Source organism: Mustela lutreola, chromosome X, assembly GCF_030435805.1.
Source record: "Mustela lutreola isolate mMusLut2 chromosome X, mMusLut2.pri, whole genome shotgun sequence".
Lineage (NCBI taxonomy): Eukaryota > Metazoa > Chordata > Mammalia > Carnivora > Mustelidae > Mustela > Mustela lutreola.
In genome coordinates, this window is record NC_081308.1 from 49,911,005 (window position 1) to 49,932,236 (window position 21,232).

Sequence of the window (21,232 nt, forward strand, 5' to 3'; positions counted from 1 at the left end):
TCAGGGTTTACAGATTCTGGATTGAAAGGTTTGTGGAGAAGCATGTTTGCTGTGAAGATGAACATAGCCTTGTCTAGGAAGCTACCTTAAATGACCTATTGGTGAGCTAACTAGAAATAATAGAGGGTTCTAAAGAACACAGGGCTACTGCCTTCCCATGTACATTCCTTCTCTCCCTCTCTTTCTCAACTATATAAGAAAATAGTGTCCCCGTGACATGTCTGGAGAAGGAGGTCACAGCCCAAGACAGAAATAGGAGAGATTATACTGGAATAGTGTGCTTCCAGGGGACATGAATCTTACCACAAAACATTCCTCATCAACTCTTACAAACCCAGTTTATCTAATCTACCTATGGCCAGGCTTAACTATAGTCTTGCAGGTGGTGGGACTTGGGGTAATACTAAGAAGTTTCATTTTGCTACCTTGGGCCTGGGCAAACAAGATCTACCTCATCAGTCCCTTATCTTAGGACAGAAGCTTCTGGGAGCTGGTAGTGAGTAGTTCAGCATGAATAAGGAAATCCAAAAGGAGCCAAAAGCTAAGTGGGCCAAGCAGCACGGTGATGGCCTCAGTAACTAAAGTACTGAAGTAAGCTGAAGCCTTGGTCCTTATCCCACTTGCTCTTGGTACTAGAGACAAAAACCTATGGCTGCATTCACATGTTGGAGGTCTGTATTAGAAAACCTAAGAGGGCTCTCAAGGAGAGTGCAGGGGTGAAATTCATTTGTATCAGATCATTTCATATTTTTGATTCCAGGCTTTCCCAACACACGCAGCTTCAGAAATACTCTGAGAGTAAGTAGCTCTAAGATCAGTTTGACGGGGGATGAGTTTTGCATGATGAATACTCACAAGCTGGGAAACTTTGACTAGTCACTTTAAATGAACCTCTGGTTTCTACTGTGTTAAATGCAGTTAATATCCTCATTGCCAAATGGTTGTCAAGGGGATTACACAAGACCCTATACATTGAAAGGTCATTGAAAATAGGAGCAACTGTTGTATATAAACAATGCATTAGCATCCTATATCAGACCTGGTGGGAAGCTTCCCAGGATATAGATATGTCAGGGGGACTTATTCTAGGAAGAGGCCTTTCCTGGAAACTGGGAAGAGTCTCCTTTCTCTGTTTTAGTTCTGGCCATCTGCGAACACCACAGATATCTCTCTCCACCCGTGAGCTTCCCAGAAGATCCTGGGGAAAAGTAGAATAATAAACCATCATCCTTGGTACAATGATCTGGGGATTGGCTAAGGCCCTCCCCTTTGAAAGTCTCCTAAAAATGATACTTAATTTTTTTTTTTTTAATCTTTCTAGTTACTTTTTTTTAAATTTATTTTTTATTTATTTTCGGCATAACAGTATTCATTATTTTTTCACCACACCCAGTGCTCCATGCAATCCGTGCCCTCTATAATACCCACCACCTGGTACCCCAACCTCCCATCTACTACCCCTTCTGTCCTCAGTCAAGGGGAGAAATTTAGTACTTAGAAAAGGCAAATTGGAAACTTAATTAGGTAAGTGGCACTTTCATCAATGAATATGGAGGCACTCGCAACACTGAATAGGGTGTGTTTTTTTTTTTTTTTTAAACAAAACTGAGGGCAGCAATTAGGTAAATGTTCTTAGTAAATAAGCTTGTATTAGAGCCATTATTTATGGTAGTAAAGAATATGAATGATCATGTGGGCTATATGGAGCTTCCAGAAATAATTCTTCTGGTGATGAGAAAGGCTTGATTTTAGGTAGATTAGGAGAGAATCAGCTGCATCCCATAATGTAAGACCTCCCCAGGATTTACCTCCCCAATCTCCATTCTAGGACCCTCAGAAGGTAGTCAGGGAATATTCATACCAGAGGCAGTCCTCTTGCTCTGCAGGGCATAATTGAAATTCACCTTTGGAAGCTGATGAAGCTGAGAACTGGCAAGATGGAAAATGGATGTCTGAGAACTGAGTGTTCTGAATTTGCTGAAAAAAGATTACAGACCCCATGGAAAAGAGAAAAAGTGGGGACAGTAGAAAAAGAGGTTAAATTGTGAGAGAGCCAATAAACAGAGAAAGTGCAAAATTTATTGAGGGAGATGTTTTAATAATTACATTCTCCATATTCATGATTAGGGACATCCCTTAGTCCTAATAGACAGGGCTCACACCCTAACCCAGAGGCACAATATCTGCTCTTCCTCCTAACTCTGTAGCTTAGAACAATTACCTGGTCCCTTTCAGTACACAAGCATTTTATTAGTTAGTGTTTAGTCACTCTGGAAACAGGCAGGTGAGGCAGTGTCAGAACAAACCCACTATTGTATCTCTGATGGGCAAGATAAGACACTACATGTGAGCCTTGCAGGCAGCAAGGAGCATTGACTTGCAGACAACTCTATGATGAATACAACAGTAAGGTCACTACACTCACTTTGGGGGGTGGATAAGGAATGTTTCTACCTCTAAGAAGACAGAACCAGGATATGATATGGCTTCTGGCTAGATTCATGCTAATCTTCTTGTATCGTTCCAATTTTAGTATATGTGCTGCTGAAGCGAGCACTTCTGGCTAGATTCAAAAAAAGAACCAAAACAAACAAAGAAAAAGAGAAAAATAAATTTAAAAAACCCACAGACTCTTAAATAACAGAGAACAAACTGATAGCTTCTGGAAAGAAGGGTTAGGGGAATGGGTGAAAGAGATAAAGGGAATTATGAGTTACTTATTGAGATTGGCATTGAGTAATGTATAGAATTGTTGAATCACTAAATTGTAATAAGTTGTATATTAGTTGAAACTAATATAACACTGTACGTTAATTATACTTCAAATAAATAAATAAATAAATAAATAAATAAATAAATAAAAGCAGCTTTTAAGCTCCCATGAGTGCCCAGGGCAGGTACTGGATTTGTAGCTGCAAGGAAAAGGAATGGGGTCAGTAATGGGCTCTCAAGTCTTATCAAAGGGACAGGTGACATGAAGAACTGTCCCATGTATAAAGACACTCTAAGTGTCCCTGATTACATGATCAAATTTGTCTCCAGAAAGGACATGGAAGGTCACAGGAAGCCCATGAGATGCCTGCCAACAGAACAGCAGGGCTGGCAGGCCAAGACTAGGTTGGGATAAGCTTTTCCCCATCAGGAAAATTCCCTTTATTTTGCAATTAGTGAAATGCACACACACAGGAAAGAAGACTCTGCCTAGAAGTGTCTTTTTACTTCTTTTATTGAACTCCATAAATATTTTCATAAGGCTTTGTGTCATTACAACATCATGGTTTTGTTGTTAAACATTTTTTTAAACACACAACTTTGACACTTGTTTGACGAGGTCAAACAATCAGAAGAAACGAAATAATAACTGGCAAATGCAGAGCAGCAGGGGTAATCAAAATCACTGTTACCCATCCATCCACCCCAGCCCACCCCAGCCCCAAAGCACTAAAAGATCACTATTCGGCTTCACACTAGAATTTTTAGAACTCTCTTGCTGTCCTTGGTAAATCCATTAGAGTTATACACATAGAGAGAAGAGGAAAGAGGGAGAGAGAAAGAGGAGTTAGATTTCTGTGTTAGGACCATCCTACAGCAGGGCCCATAAAACACACTAGCAAAGCCTTTTGGAGAGCAAATCCAGACCTCATTGAGTTGCAAAAAGGGGAGCTTGGGGGCCATGCACACATAGAGGAAACTACAGAGTTCTTGGGGGATAGCACTGCTGTGGGAACACAGAATAGACCTGGACCCTGATTCCAGATAACAGGGCTCCCCTTGGGGCTGTTAGACACTGGTCTGCTTTGTTGCCATAGGCTGGGGGAACACTCCAACCAATGGTAAACTGATTTCTGGTTGTTTTCACAAGTTATTGGCATCTGGTGAGGCCAGCGGTTTGGGTAGATAAGAGGTGGATGGCAAGAGGTAATATTCCTGATCCTGGAGCTTTGGACACAGGTTCAGGGGAAAAGGGCATGGAGGGAGGGCAAGGGTACTTGGTTAAGAGATGTTGTAGGCCCAGGGACTTGATAAGCATTCCCTCTTGGTTTGCTCCTAGCCCCTGGAGAAACACATCAAGGTTAAGCCTAGTGGAGAAGAATGGAAAGTAGGAAAAGAATGTATACTTATGGGAGGCCTACACAGCCACTGAAATAATGCTCTTTTCCAGGGAAGCCATTGTAGCTTATGCACTGGATACCAGGTTCCTTGCCAAGGCAGGACTTCAGTAGCTGGATCATTTGCTGAGCAGTTGTGGCCAGTCCCGAGCCCCAGCCCTCTGCCCAGCTCAGGGTTACCCTTGGCTTACCCCACAAGTCCAATTTGAATGTGGCAGAATGAAAGCAAACAGCTTGTAATTTGATTCCCACAGAGGAATAATTCCCAGGCTAAGCAGGGCCTGGTCTGTGTCAGGAGGCATAGAGCAGCAATCAGTTCAGCCATACTTAGGGCCTCATGCAGCCATGACTGCTGCTTAGTAAGCTGAGGTCCTTTCATGATGAAGTTTTCTCCTAGGATCCAGAGCAAACTCACAATTTCTAGATTCCTCATTATAGTGGTTCTCCATAGCAGGGCCCATTCTCATTCCTTTGTACTCCATCCTCTTTGCTATTCAAGGTCTGTCAACCTGAAGGACTATGTGAGGAGGAGGAATAGGTACTCCTGCACCCAATAGGGAGCCTGCCTCTTAGTGGGAGAAGTTAATTTTGTCTAAGTATTAAAGTCTGCCAAAAATCAGCCTGAGGGTAATATCTCTACCTCAGATATTTTCTCCATAGAGAAGTCTCCCTGGGCTCCACACTTACTTGTTTCCAATGTCCTGGGATGGGTCAATGTTGGAAATAGGGCCTTCTTAGAATGAGACTAATTCTTTAACTATGCTAATAGCAGCAATTTTCCTGTGCCAGGAGAACAGGAAAAAGATGGACAACAGGGAGAGGAGAAGGAAGGAATCATGAAAGACTGTTCATGCGATCTGTTAACAATGGGGGAAGTCTCACATAACTTGAGTGGTAGGAGCTGCAGGTACATATTTTGGGCTAGGGCTGCCTCTTTCCATGACCATTCCTGTTCTTTCCTTTAAGAGGTTATGGTCAGCCTTGGATCCTGTCCAGGTCAATAATTTGAAGGCAGCTGATGATCTTGGTCAGATGGGCTCTGTCTTGACCCTTCATAGGCTCCCATAAATGCTGTCTGTAATCTGAAAATGGAAGCAGGGATGACCAGGCCCCTGAAATTATTCCAGTGGGGAATCCCAACTTTAAGCTTACTTGGTACTAGAGGCAGTTGAATTCCTCCCCCAGGGCAGCAGAATCTCAGTCCCTTTGCTTCAAGTTCAGATCTTTCAGGTTAGGGGAAGGAGAGGCCTAAAAGGAACACCATAACCAAAACAGCTTGAAGAAGAAAATAACTGGTTCAAGCTAAACCCCAGATGCAAAATTGCTCATGACCCAGCAGTGCTATTATATGGGATCCCCCAGTTCTAGGAGAAGAGCCCAAATGCAGAATGTTCCTTGAACAGAAGTCTTCTTCAGAATTATTATACTGACTCTCCCTTGATTCTGTTTGGTTTTGATCCCTCTACGACATCTAAAACACAGTGAAAGCAATAGAAATATCGAGCAGTTATGTCACAGGGCACAACAGAGCATGTCTAGACTGGCATGACTGAGGACAGAAGATGCAGGGAAAAAGCTGTCTGGAGCAACTGCAGAGCTGTAGAAACATTCACAGATGGTCAGCTGAGGGAGATGAGAAAGGTGAATCTTCCCTTTACCCATTGAAAAGTAAAAGGGAAAAAAAATTACACACTCCCAAACTCTATCACATCAAAGTAAATTCAAAAGTTATCAGCATCAGTATCATCAGGAAAGAAAAAAAAATACAAACACATCTATGGTAATAATGACAAGTTAATGAATCACTCACAGGAGAGCAAAGAGTTTATCTCAATTAGAAAAGGAACACACAGAAATGTAAATTTCTGAAAATAAAGGGGAGGGAGACAGGGTAAAAACAGAAAACTTCTAAGAAGGGATCACATATTTAGAAGTCATTGGTACCTCTTCCTACCAACTATAGATTTCACTTCCCCAAAACAACAGAAAACTTTTTTTTTTTTTGGTCCTTCTGTGTGTGTGTGTGTGTGTGTGTGTGTGTGTGTACTCAAGGGTCTCTGTGTGTGTATATGTGTCTCTCTATATATAAATATATATATCTGTATATATATTTATATATATATAAATTTCAACAGTGCTTCTCCAAAAAAATGTCCATCTATAAATATAATTATATTTACTTTATTTTAAAATTATCTGTCTCCCTGTAGTTATTTTTTGAAGGGAGTTAACCTGCTGAAGTTTTGCCAGAATGGTGACTGGCTGCGCTTGGGTTCGGTGAACTCAAAGACCTGTGACTGAGCGATGCCATCGGGGACCAGGTACTGGCCCTGGTTTAACGGGTCCTGCGGTGGTGGGTAGGAAGGAGGAACTGAGCGGGCAGAGTTGACACCTAGAGTAGATGGGAGAGCAAAGGGAAAGAGTATAAGTTAAGTAGCAAGGAGCTTCTCAAATTACCCAGTGACCACTTTGAACAGACAGTTAAAGGCAGCCTATATTAGAGAGTGTGAACAGGAACTGAAAATCATCCAAAGGAAGAAGTGCATTCCTTAACAGATTTTGGAACAACACACACTTTCTTTCCTGTTTACTCAGGTATCACTGAGAATCTTGTGGTGTTGTCACCAGTAGTTTTACAGATGAGGATACTGAGACCTGGGGTGAAATGTCATACCCAAGGTCATAAAGCAAAGGACAGAATCCATATTCTTTGATTTCTCAGTTCAGAGCTCTTTCTCTTTTTTAAGATTTATTTATTTATTTGAGAGAGAGAGAAAGCTAGAGTAGGGGTAAGGGGAAGGGCAGAAGGAAAGGAAGAGGAGAGAGAAACAAGCAGACTCCAAGCAGGGCAGGGAGTCCAATGCAGGTTTCAATCCCATGGCCATGAGATCATGACCTGACCCAAAACCAAGAGTTGGATGCCAACTGACTGCACCACCCAGGCTCCCCAAGAGCTCTTTTCAAGACCCCATGATCCATTATGCCAGACTTGGTCCTGCAAATCACCCAACAATTTCCATTTAATTTCAAAGGAATTTGTTTTTCTCCCCCCTCAACTATCCCTGTGTCAAAAGAGCCTGACTTCAAAGCATGTCTTTGGTTGGAAAATGGGTTTCTAAAAGCTAAGGTAAAAGTGGTCCAGTATTCTACACCCGGGTATAGTGATGGAGCCATATTTAATATGAAAGTAGCATTGGTAAATGAGGGAGAAAGTAAAGAAGACATGATTCATGGAACACAGGTAAGACTTGGAATAGATCTGTGACCTTTCAAAGGGAAAAATTCAAAAACTGCAACTTTCATATAAGTTTTTACAAACTTCAAAATTCACATGAATAGGGGATTCCGAGGCGTGTGTGTGTTGGGAGGGGTAAATCTAAAGTTCAATCGTAACGTATATTCAGAACATAATAGCATACCGCATAGGATTCAGAATGCAACAAATACCTCTCTGTTCCTCCCAAATAGCTACCTCATCTGCTATCCAATGTGTGAAATTTCAACATTCCAACTTCTTTGTTTGCCTTTGTTTGATAACTTGATCTCATTACCTTAGAAGTAGCATCATACTAAGCCATAGTCAGCCACTGGCACTTCAATAGGAACCAATGAGTTATTTTCTAAAAGCCAGTATTATTTTGCTATGCTTGGGTTATTTTGTTTTCCAGATTTATTGAGATATAATTAATACATAAAATTCTGTAAGTTTCAGGTGTGCAATGTGCAATATCTATCTACCATCTATCTATCTATCTATCTATCTATCTATACATTACAAGATGATTACTACAATAAGGTTAGTTAGTATATCCATCATTTGACAAAATTACCTTTATTTGTGTTGAGCATTTAAGAACTATGCTCTTAGCAATTCCCAAGTTAAAATATTAACTATATTTACCACATGCTATATATTATACCCCCAGAATTCTTCATCTTATAATTAAAGTTTGTGCCCTTTGACCAACAACTTGATTCTTACCCCATCTTCAGCCCCTGGAAACCACCAATCTACTTTCTATTTCTATAACTTTGTTTTTAGATTCCAATATAGGTGATATCATATAGTATTTATATTTTTCATTGTTTGTGCTTTTGGTGTCATATGCAAAAACTTGTTACTAAAACCATGTCAGGGAGTATTTTCCCTATATTTTCTTCTAGTATTTTTAATGGGGTTCAGCCTTACACTTAAGTCTTTAATTCATTTTGAGTTAATTTTTCTGAGCAGTCTATACAGATAGAGGTCTAATACATTCCTTTGCACATGAACATCCAATTTTCCCCAACACCATTTATAAAAGTCTACCCTTCCCCGCTGAGTATTCCTGGACTCCTGATAAATATTAGCTGACTATGGGTTCATGGTTCATACTTGGGATCTTGATCCTCTCCCATTAATCTATATGTCAGGTTTTATGCCAGCACCATATTGTTTTGATTACTATAACGTTGGAATGAAGTTTGAAATCAGAAAGCATGACACCACCAGTTTTGTTCATTCTCAGGATTGCTTTGGTTATTTAGGGTCTTTTTTAGTTCCATATGAATTTTATAATTTATCTACTTCTGTGAAAAATACCGTGGAATTTGAGACAGGGATTACAATATCTACAGATGACCTTGGGTAGTAAGGGCATTTTCACAATATTAATTCTTAAAATCCATGAATATGAAATATCATTCCATTTATTTGTGTTTTCTTCAATTTCTTTTATACATATGAAATAGTTTATAGTATATGGATTTTTAACCTCCTAGGTTAAATGTATTCCTAAGTACTTTATCCTATTTTGTGTTATAGCAAATGGGATTGTTACATTAATTTATCTTTTCAATGTTCATTTTTACTGAAACACATATGATTCTTGTACTTGTATTTTGCATCCTGAAACATTATTCACTTCCATTATTATTCTAGTATTCTTTTTTTTCCAGATTGGCTTTTTAAAAAATATTATTTCTTAAAAGAGTCTTTATATTTAAAATCATGTCATCTGTCAACAGAGACAATTTTACTTCTTCCTCTCTGACTTTCGTGCCCTTTTCTTGCCTGACTGCTCTGGGTAGGACTTCCAACAGTATGTTGAATAGAAGTGGTGAGAGTTGGCATCCTTGTCTTGTTCCTGATATTAGAGGAAAAGAGTTCAACCATTTACCATTGAGCATGATTGTTAATAGTGGCAAGCTTGTTACATAAGGCATTTATTATGTTGAAGTATATTCCTTGTATATAAATTTTATTGAGAGTTTTTAATCATGAAAATATGTTGATGTGATTTCACTTATATGTGGAATATAAGGAATAATGCAGAGGACCATAGGGCTAGGGAGGGAAAACTGAATGGGAATAAATCAGAGAAGGAGACAAACCATGAGAGACTCTTGACTCTTGGAAATAAACTGAGTTTTGCAGAAGGGGAGTGGGTGGGAGGATGCAGTAACAGGGTGATGGGCATTAAGGAGAGCATATGATGTGATGAGCACTCAATGTCATACACAACTAATGAATCATTGAATACTACATCAAAAACTAATGATGTTCTATATGTTGGCAAACTGAACTTAATAAAAAAAGAAAATATGTTGAATTTTTTCAGATGCTTTTATTGCATCTGTATAGATGTGATTTTATCTTATATTCTGCTAATGTGGTGTATCACATTTTTTGACTTGCATATATTGAATGATCCCTGCTTCCTAGAGATGAATTCCACTAGATATTGGTGTATGAACCTTTTAGTGTGCTGTTGAACTTGGTTTGCTAGTATTTTGTTGAGAATTTTTTGCATCTATATTTATCAGAAATATTGGCTTGTATTGTCTTGTATTGTTTTTATATAACATTCATGTCAGTGTAACCCCAACCTCATAAAATCAGTTTGGAAGTATTCCTTTCAAGTTTTTGGAAGAGTTTCAGAAGGACTTGTGTTAAATTCTTCTTTAAATGCTTTATGGAATTCACCAGAGAAACCATCTGGTCCTAGGTTTTTCTTTTTGGGAGGATTTTGATTACTAATTCAAAATTAGTAATTATTGGTTTGCTCAGATTTTGCTGAGTCATTATTGGTCATTATTGGTTGCTCAGATTTTGTATATCTTTTTTTTCTGTCAGTTTTATTGAGCTAAAATAGACATATTACCTTGTATATGATTAAAGTGTACAACATAATGATTTGATGCTTGATATGTTTGATACTGAAAAATGATAACCATGTTAAAGTTACTTCACATCTATCACCTCACATAGTTACATATTTTTTCTTTGGATAAGAACTTTTAAGATCTATTCTCTTAGAAACTTTCAAATTTTCAATACAGTATTATTAACTTTAGTGACAGTGCTATATAGAACTTAATTGTTTTGTATCCTTTTACTACCTTTACTCATATCCCCCACCACATACCCCCTTTGACTACATTTACACATATTTCCCGCTGCATACACCCTACATCTGGCAACCACCAATCTGTTCTGTTTCTATGAGTTTGAATTTTCTTACATCTCACATATAAATGAGATCATAGAGTATTTGTGTTTCTCTGAATTATTTCACTTAGAATAATATCCTCCAGGTTCATTCATGATGTGGCAAAAGGCAGAATTTCCTCCTTTTATGATGAATAATTTTCCGTGTGTGTGTGTGTGTGTGTGTGTACTTTATTCACATTTATTTTATCTATTTGTTTGCCCCATTTAGGGTGTTTCCATGTCTTGGCTATTGTGAATAATACTGCAATGAACATAGGGAGCAGATTTTTTTTTTGATACAGTGATTTTATTTCCTTTAGATATATACCCCAAACTGGAATCACTGGATCATATAGTAGTTCTATTTGTTTTTTAAATTTTTTGATGAATTCCCATACTGTTTTCCATACTGGCTGTACTAACTTACATTCCTACAGTATACAAGGGTTCCTTTCTCTCCATATCCTTGTTAATACTTATTGTTTGTCTTTTTTTTAACATCTTAATTTTATTTTATTTTTTCAGTGTTCCAAGATTCATTGTTTATGTACCACATCCAGTGCTCCATGCAAGATGCGTCCTCCTTAATACCCATCACTGGACCAAACCATCCCCCCACTCCCTCCCTGCTAAAACCATCAGTTTGTTTCTCAGAGTCCACAGTCTTCATTATTCATCTCCCCTTCTGATCCCCCCTTCATTTTTCCCTTCCTTCACCCAATATCCTCCACGCCATTCCTTGTGTTCCACAAGTTAATAAAACCATATGATAATTGGCTTTCTCTGCTTGACTTATTTCATTCAGCATCATCTCCTCCAGTCCTGCCCATGTTGATACAAAAGTTTGGTTTTCATCCTTTCTGATGGCTGTGTAATATTCCATTGTATGTAAGGACCATATCTTTATTCATTCGTCTCTTGGAGGGCTTCTTGGCTCTTTCCAGTTTGGTGACTGTGGCCATTGCTGCTATGAACATTGGGGTACATATGGCCCTTATTTTCACTACATCTGTATCCTTGAGGTAAATACCCAGTAGTGCAATTGCAGGGTCATAATGTAGCTCTATTTTTAATTTTTTTGAGGAATCTCCACACTGTTTTCCAAAGTGGCTGCAACAACATGCATTCCCACCTACAGTGTAAGAGGTTCCCCTTTCTCCACATCCTCTCCAACACTTGTTTCCTGCCTTGTTAATTTTGACTATTCTAATTGGTATTGCTTGTCTTTTGATGGCCATTCTAATATGTGTGAAGAGATATCTCAATGTGCTTATTTAAATTTCCTGAAGATTAATGTAATGTTGTGTACCTTTTCATGTACTTAGTGGACATTTGAATATTTTCTTTGGAAAAGTATCTATTCAGGTCCTTTGCCTCTTTAAATTAAGTTATTCATGGGTTTTTTGCTATTGAGTAGTATAGCAAAATATTTTAATATTTAATATTTTAGATATTAACCCCTTATCACATATGTAGATTGCAAATATTTTTCCCATTCTGGAGGTTGCTCTTTTATTTTGTTCATTTTTGTTGTGCCGAACCTTTAAATGTCATGTGATCTCACTTGATTTTCTTTTGTTACTTGTGCTTTATGTGTCATGTCCAATAATTCATTGTCAAAACCAATGTCAAGAAGATTTTTCTCCCACTCAATCATTTGAGTGGTATAACATAGGGGTCTAGTTCATCCTTTTGTATCTGAGTATCTAATTTCCCTAGAGCCACTTATTGAAGAGACTGTCCTTTTTTGACGATTCTTGCCTCCCTTGTCAATTTTTACTTGAGTGTATATGCATGGGTTTATTTCTGGGATCTAAATTATTTTCTATTGGTCTGCATATCTGTATTTTTCCCAGTACTAAACTGTTCGATAATCATAGTTTTGCAATACAGCTTTTTTTAAAAAAAGGTTTTATTTATTTACTTGTCAGAGAGAGAGCAGGAGATCACAAGCAGGGGGAGCTGCAGAGGGAGAGGAAGAAGCAAATTCCTCACTGGGCAGGGAGTCAGATGCGGGGCTCAGTCCCAGGACCCTGAGATCATGATATGAGCAGAAAGCAGACGCTTAACTGACTGAGCCACCCAAGCACCCCTGTAATATAGCGTGAAGTCAGAAAGTGTGATGGTTCCAGCTTTGTTCTTCCTCAAGATTGTTTTGGCTATTCAGGGTCTTTTATGGTTGCATACAAATTTTAGAATTGTTTTTTTTTTTAATTCTATAAAAAATGTCATTTGAATCTTGATAGGAAATGCACAGAACCTATAGATGGTTTGGGGTATGCAGACTTTTTAACAATATTAATTCTTGCAATCTAGAGGCATAGGATATTTTCCATTTTTTTCATAAATGTATTAGAGTTTTCAGTGAACACATCTTTCACCTCCTTGGCTAGATTTATTCCTAAGTATCTTATCATTTTTGATACTATTATAGATGGATTGTTTTATTTTGTTTTTTGAATAATTCATTTTTGGTGTATAGATACTACTGAGTTTTGTATGTTAGTTTTGCATCCTGAAATCTTACTGAATTCATTGATTAAATCTAACAGGTTTTTTTTTTTTTTTGTAGAGTCTTTGGAATTTTCTACATATAAAATCCTTTTTTCTTCTCCTTCTTCTCCTTCTCCTTCTTCTTTTTTTTCCGTGAGTGCCAACTCCAGTCCTTTAGTAGTCCATGCCACTGCTCCTTAGGTCTGAGCCCCTAAGCCCTGATTTGCTCTCTGGCTTTTCCCACAGAGTTCCCTCCAATTCTTGTCCAGACCTTCTGCCAGCCCTGCTGTTCCCTAGCTTTCTTCTTCCCCAGTGAAGGATCTATAGTTTAATTATGCTTGAGCACTATACTATTCTGTTCTCCTTGCTATAAAACTTCTGACTAATTTAGCTCTCTTGTGTTAATCTGCCAGATGTGGAATATATTTCCCACCAACCTTGCCCTTTATTTCTTTACCTTCTGAAACCTATATGCCTTCCCTGAGTCTTCAAACTAAAATCAGAGCTATAAATGACACCATGCCAGGCATAATGAAGCTTAATCTCTGTTCAAAACATTTATTCATACTGTATTCTAAATGTTCACTTTTGTGTGCTAAAGATTTTACCAGTAGCAACAAGTCATTAGACAAATAAGTATCAAGTGCAAATCAAGCTAGACCAGTCAATAGTCCCATTCAAAATGACTGGTTGGAACAGATAAATACAAAGTAGAAAGTGGAAAGGAAGTTCCTTCTAATTAGGAAATAAGGTTTTATATGACCTCTCCATCAATATGTTTTATCTTTCTTTTTATCTTCTATGAATTAAGAAATTAATAAGTATCCAGAAAATGGGGAGGTGAAAAATCAAATCAAATTCATCTTGTATAGTTAATCTAATTTCCAGTCTAGGCCAGTTATGATTCTCAAACTTGAACCTGTATCAGAATCACGCATCATAGGTCTGAGGAAGAGCCTGATAATTTGAGCTTATAGTACATTCTTACATGTTACTGATGATGTTGGAGTAAGGACCGCACTCTGAAATCAGGACGTGAGTCCTCCTGCTTTGTTCTTCCTTTTCAAGACTGTTTTAGACATTCTGGTTCCCTTGCAATTCCATATGAATTTTAAAATCAGCTTGTCAGTTTTTCTGAAGAACATATGCAGATGGCCAACAGACACATTAAGAGATGCTCAACATCACTAATCATCAGGGAAATGCAAATAAAAACCACTATGAGATATCACCTTACAGCTGTCAGGATGGCTAAAATAAAAAAGACAAAAACAAGCGCTGATGAGGATGTAGAGAAAAAGGAACCCTTGTGCCCTGTTGATAGAAATGTAAATTGATGCAGTGACTGTGGAAAACAGTATGGAATGTCCTCAAAAAATTCAAAACAGAAATATTATATTACCCAATAATTGGATGTTAAACTAATGGAAAAAAAACACTAATTCAAAAAGATATATGCATACATCCCTATGTTTAGTGCAATAGTATTTACAATATCCAAGATTGGGAAGCAACCTAAATGTCCATCAGTAGAAGAATGGATAAAGAAGATGTATATAAATTTATATATAACTTTATATTTATATCTTCTTTAATAACTTTAATATAAATATAAAGTTCTATATAACTTTATATACATCTTCTTTAATAACTTTAATATAAATATAAAGTTATATATAACTTTATATACATCTTCTTTAATAACTTTAATATAAATATAAAGTTATATATAACTTTATATATATCTTCTTTATCCATTCTTCTACTGATGGACACTTAGGTTGCTTCCCATGTTATTTTTTTTTTTTTGCCCATGTTATTGCAAATGACAAGATCTCATCGATTTTTATGGTTGTGTAATATGGAATATTATACAATCATAAAAGTGGATGAGATCTTGTCATTTGCAATAACATGGGTAAACCTAGAGGGTATTGGGCTAAGTGAATTAAATCAGACTGGGAAAGACAAATGTCATACGATTTAACTCTAATGTGGAATCTGAAAACAAACCAAATGAGCAAACAAACAAAAAGCAGATTCAGACCTGTAAATACAGAGAAATGATGGTTGTCAGAAGAAAGTGGGGTAGGCAACTGCATAAAGGGAAGTGGGAGATACAGCATTCCAGTTATGGAAAGAACAAATCATGGCATAGAATAATGAATACAGTAAATTATATTATAATAGAATTGTATGGTGACAGGTGGCAGCTACACTTGTGGTGAGCACAACATAATGTATAGAGAAATTGAATCACTGTGTTATACACCTGAAATGAATGTAACATTGTGTGTGAACAATACTCAAAAAATAAACTAAAAATAATCAGGTGGTCAGTCTCTACAAAGAAGTTGACTGTAATTGAGAGATTATTTTGAATCTATAGATCAATTTGCAGAATATTGCCATTTTAGCAACATTAAGTCTTATAATTCATGAACACAGAATGTTTTGCTATACAGAACTTTTAAAATATCTTTTAACAATGTCTTTTAGTGTGCAGATAATAAGTCTTATACCTGTTTTATTAAATTTATTGCTAAATATTTTGTTAATACTATAAATGGATTTTCTTAATTTCAAGATTTTTAATGTGTATAGAAATAAAATTAATTTTTATATATTGCCGAATTCATTAATTAAGTCTAATAGTGATGTGTGTGTGTGTGTGTGTGTGTGTGTATGTGTGTTCTGTAGGGTTTTCTATATGTAAGATTGTGTTATTTGCAAATAGAGGTACATTTTACCTCTTCCTTTCCAAACTGAATACCTTTTATTTCTGCTTCTTGCCTTATTGCCTTGGCCAGAACCCCCAGAACAATAGTGAATAGAGGTGAGGAGACTGGGCATCATTGCCTTGTTCCCGATCTTAGCGGAAAAAACATCAGTCTTTCATCACTAAGCATGGTGTTAGCTGTGGGTGTTTTATAGATGCTCTTAAATACATAAAATCTTGTCATCATAAAACAGAATCAATTTTACTTCCTCCTTTCTGATTTGGATACAGTTTCCTTCTTTCTCTTGCATGACCGCTCTCTGCTTAAGACGTCTAGTATTACAGTGGAAAAAAGACAGTCTCTTCAATAAATGGTGCTGGGAAAACTGGGCAGCTATATGTAGAAGAATGAAACTCAACCATTCTCTTACACCGTACACAAAGATAAACTCTAAATAGATAAAAGACCTCAATGTGAGACAGGAATCCATCAGAATCCTAGAGGAGAACATAAGCAGTAATCTCTTCTATATCAGCCACAGCAACTTCTTTCAAGATATGTCTCCAAAGGCAAAGGAAACAAAAGGGAAAATAAACTTTTGGGACTTCATCAAAATCAAAAGCTTCTGCACAGTAAAGGAAACAGTCAAGAAAACAAAGAGGCAACCCACGGAATGGGAGAAGATATTTGCAAATGACAGTACAGACAAAAGGTTGATATCCAGGATCTATAAAGAACTCCTGAAACTCAACACACACAAAACAGACAATCATATCAAAAAATGGGCAGAAGATATGAACAGACCCTTCTCCAATGAAGACATACAAATGGCTATCAGACACATGAAAAAATGTTCATCATCACTAGCCCTAAGGGAGATTCAAATTAAAACCACATTGAGATATCACCTTATACCAGTTAGAATGGCCAAAATTAGCAAGACAGGAAACAGCATGTGTTGAAGGGGATATGGAGAAAGGGGAACCCTCTTACACTGTTGGTGGGAATGCAAGTTGGTGCAGCCTCTTTGGAGAACAATGTGGAGATTCTTCAAGAAATTAAAAATAGAACTTCCCTATAACCCTGCCATTGCACTCCTGGGTATTTACCCCAAAGATACAGATGTCGTGAAAAGAAGGGCCATCTGTACCCCAATGTTTATAGCAGTCATGGCCACGGTCACCAAACTGTGGGAAGAACCAAGATGCCCTTCAGTGGACAAATGGATAAGGAATATGTGGTCCGTATACTCTATGGAGTATTATGCCTCCATCAGAAAGGATGAATACCCAACTTTTGTAAGCAACATGGATGGGACTGGAAAAGATTATGTTGAGTGAAATAAGTCAAGCAGAAAGAGTCAATTATCATATGGTTTCACTTATTTGTGGAGCATAACAAATATCATGGAGGACAAGGGGAGTTAGAGAGGAGAAGGGAGTTGGGGGAAATTGGAAGGGGAGGTGAACCATGAGAGACTATGGACTCTGCAAAATAATCTGAGGGGTTTGAAGCAGCGTGGGGTAGGAGGTTGGGGGAACCAGGTGGTGGGTATCAGAGAGGGCACGGATTGCATGGAGCATTGGATGTGGTGCAAAAAATAATGATTATTGTAATGCTGAAAATAAAAAAAATTTAAAAAAAGACGTAGTATTATGTTGCATAGGACTAGTGAGATAGGGCACAACTGTGTTCTTATATTAGAAAAATAGTTTCCAAACTTTCACCATTAAATATGATGTTGGCTGTGGATTTGCCATGTATTGTCTGTATTATGTTGACATAGCTCCTTCTATACCTAATTTGATGAGAGTTTTTATCATGAAAGTATATGCTTTTTCAGAATCTATTGAGATGATTAAATGATTTTTATCTTCCTATTAATGTGTTGTATTAATATCTTGCACCTCAATAATGAATCCCACTTGATGATGCTGTATGATCCTTTTAATGTGCTATTCTATTTGGTTAGCTAGCATTTTGCTAAGAAATTTTGCATTAGGAATATTATCCTTTGGGTTTCTTTTCTTATACAGTCCTTATTCGGATTTGGTATTAGTGTAGTGCTGGCCTCATAAAATGAGTTTGGGGGTATTCCCTTCTTTTCAATTTTTTTTGAAGAGTTTGAGAAGGATCAACATTCTTCAAATTCTTTGTACAATCCACCAGAGAAACTATCTCTTCTTGAACTTTTCTTTGTTGGAAGGTTTCTGCTTACTAATTCAATCTTTTTTGCTCATTTTTAATATGTTCTTTCTTTGTAATTCAATCTTGATACATTGTATTTTTTTGAAATTATTCATTTCTTCTAGGTCATCAAATTTGTTAGTATGTATTTGTTCACAGAATCACTCTCATGATTCCATTTCTGTGGTATCATATGTAATATCTGATTAATTTCTGATTTTATTTCTCTCCCTCTTTCCTAGTCTAGCTAAAGTTTTGTCAATTTTGTTTATCTTTATGTAAACAAACTCTTGATTTAATTGATCTTTTCTACTGTTTTTCTGGTCTCTACTTCTCCTCTGATCTTTGTTATTTCCTTTTTCCTGCCAACATTGGACTTAAACTTTCTTCTTTTGCTTGTTCCTTGAAGTGTAAATTTACGTTATTTGATTTTTTTCTTTGTGCAAGCACTATGACCATTAGCTTCCCTCCTGGAACTGATTTTGCTACATCCAATAACTTGGTTTTTTGTGTTCTCTTTTACATTTATCTCAAGATTTTTTTTAAATTTCCCTTTTGATTTCTTCTTTAACTCATTGGTTGTTCAGGAGTGTGTTGTTTAATTTCCACATATTTGTGAACTTTCCAGTTTTCCTTCTATTGATTTCTAGTTTCACACCATTGTGGTTGCGTGATACTTGATCTAATTTCAGTCTTCTTAAATTTGTAAGACTTGTTTTGTGACCTAACACAAACTATTGTAGAGCATGTTTCACTTGTCTTGAGAAAATAGCTGCTGCTATATGTCTCTTAGGTCCATTTGGTCTAAATATATTTCCAATTCAATGTTTTCTTAATCATTTTTTGTCTAGGTGATCTATCAACTGTTGCTATTATTATATTTTTATTTCTTCCTTCAGATATGTTAGTATTTGCTCAATATATTTAGGTGCTCCATATTAGGTGCTCCATATATTCATGTTCTGGGTACATACATATTATATCTTGATGAATCAACCCTTTATCATTGTATAATGACCTTCTTTGTCTCTTGTGATTTTTTTACTTATAGTCTATTTATCTGTTATAAGGATCAGATAAATACCCTTGCTCTATTTTTGGTTTTCACTTGTGTGGAATATCTTTTTCCATCCCTTAACTTTGAGGCTATGTGTATCCTTAAAGATGAACTTAGTCCTTTGTAGGCAGTGTATAGTTTTGTCTGTTTTTTCTTTTATCTATTCAGCCATTCTATGCACATTGATAAGACAATTGAATCCATTTACATGCTGGGGGGGTGGGCAAATGGGCTAAATGGGTGATGGGCATTAAAGAAGGCACTTATTGGAATGAGCACTGGGTGTTATATGTAAGTGATGAATCACTAAATTTTACTCTTTTCTAAATTATTTTTATTAACATATAATGTATTCTTTGCCCCAAGGTTATAGGTCTGATTCACCAGGCTTACACATTTCACAGCACTCACCATAGCACATACCCTCCCCAATGTCCATAAACCAACCACCCTAAATTTTACTCTTGAAACCAGTACTACACTACATGCTAACTAACTTGAATTTAAATAAAAAAATAAATAAATAAATAAACTAGAGGGGTGCCTGGGTGGCTCAGTGGGTTAAAGCCTCTGCCTTTGGCTCAGGTCATGATCCCAGGGTCCTGGGATTAAGCCCCACATTGGGCTCTCTGCTCAGCAGGGAGTCTGCTTCCTTTCCTCTCTCTCTGCCTACTTGTGATCTCTGTCAAATAAATAAATAAAATCTTTAAAAAAAACCTAGAAAAATAATAAAGTAATTATTGATAGGTAAGGACTTACTATTGTCATCGCATTAATTACTTTCTGTTTTGCAATTTTTTTTGTTCTTTTCTTCCTCTCTTCCTATCTTTCTTTATGAATCAATGGTTTTCCTAACTGGTATGATTCGATTAACCTCTTTTGTGTGTGTGTATCTGCTGTTAAGTGCTTCCTTTATTGTTACAATGAGGATTACATAAAACACCTTAGAGTTACAACAGTCCATTTTATGCTGATAACAAACTAACTTTGGATACATAATAAAACTACCATTTTACTCCCCAACCCCACATACTGTGTTTTTGATGCCACAATTTACATCTTTTTATTGTTATTCATTAATAAATTATTATAGTTACAGTTATTTTTAATCACTTTAATCATTTCATACTTTATCCTTATAAATATAAATATAATTAATTAACACACCTCAATATTAGAGTATATTAATTAGAGTATTCTGAATAAAATACTTTCTTTACCTGTGTGTTTTATGTTCATGTTACTACTCAGGACCCTTAAATTTCACCTGAAAAATTCCTTTCAGCATTTCTTGTAAGATAAGTCTAGTGGTAATGAACTCTCTCTCTCTCAATATCCAGCTCTCACTCTCTCTCAATCTCTCCTTCTCTCTGGGAAAGTCTTTCTCTCTCTTCATGTCTAAACTTCCCTGGTTATAGTATTCTTGGTTGACAATTTTCTTTTTTAAGAACTTTGAAAGAACATCCCACTCTCTCCTAGTCTGCTAAGTTCCTGCTGAGAAATCTTTGAATAGTCTTATGTGGGTTCCCTTGTATATGAGGATTTTTTCTCTTGCTGCTTTTAATCTTTTCTCTTTGTCTTTGATTTTTGACAGTTTTATAGTGTATCTTGAAGAGCATTTGGGTTGAAATTGTTTGGAAACCAGTGAACTTCGTGAAGCTGAATATTCAAATACCCAACCAGAATTGGAAATTCCTCAGTTGTTACTTCTTTAAACAAGCTTTCTCCCTCTTTTCTTCTCCTGGGAGTCCAATATTTTATGGAATGCTTCTCTTAATCTTATCCCATAACTCACATCAGCTTTTTTCACTTTTTAAAATTCTTTTTTCTTTGTTCTACTCTGGACGATTTCAAATGACCTTTGACTCCAGAAATTCTTTCTTCTGCTTGTTTGAATTTGTTGTCGAGGTTCTCTATTGCATTTTTTTCCCATTTCATTCATTGTATTCTTCAGCTTTATAATTTCTGTTTGGTTCTTATAAATTTTAGTCTCTGTTAATTTTCTTGTTTTCTGTACTGTTTTCCTGAATTTGTTGAATTGTCTCTCTATGCTTTCTTGTAGCACACTGAACTTCCTTTAAAAACTATTTTGAAATGTTTACTGGAAAAAATTGCATATCTCCATATCTTTGGGGGGTTCATTTATTTAAAAATGTGTTCCTTTGGTAATATCAAGTTTCCTTAAATTTTCATG

At 36.6% G+C, this 21,232-nt stretch overlaps 1 protein-coding gene across 9 annotated transcripts in view; it reads right to left on the reverse strand.

Annotated features, from left to right (window-relative positions):
• Positions 1-3,208: 3,208 nt before the first annotated feature.
• Positions 3,209-21,232, reverse strand: part of ARHGEF9 (Cdc42 guanine nucleotide exchange factor 9) — a 213,002-nt gene continuing 194,978 nt past the window's right edge. For all 9 annotated transcript variants that reach the window (XM_059157426.1, XM_059157432.1, XM_059157431.1 and 6 more), the window contains one exon: positions 3,209-6,501. In XM_059157426.1, coding sequence (XP_059013409.1) covers positions 6,320-6,501 — 182 coding nt within the window. In that variant the 3' untranslated portion in view covers positions 3,209-6,319. The remainder of the gene's footprint in view (positions 6,502-21,232) is intronic.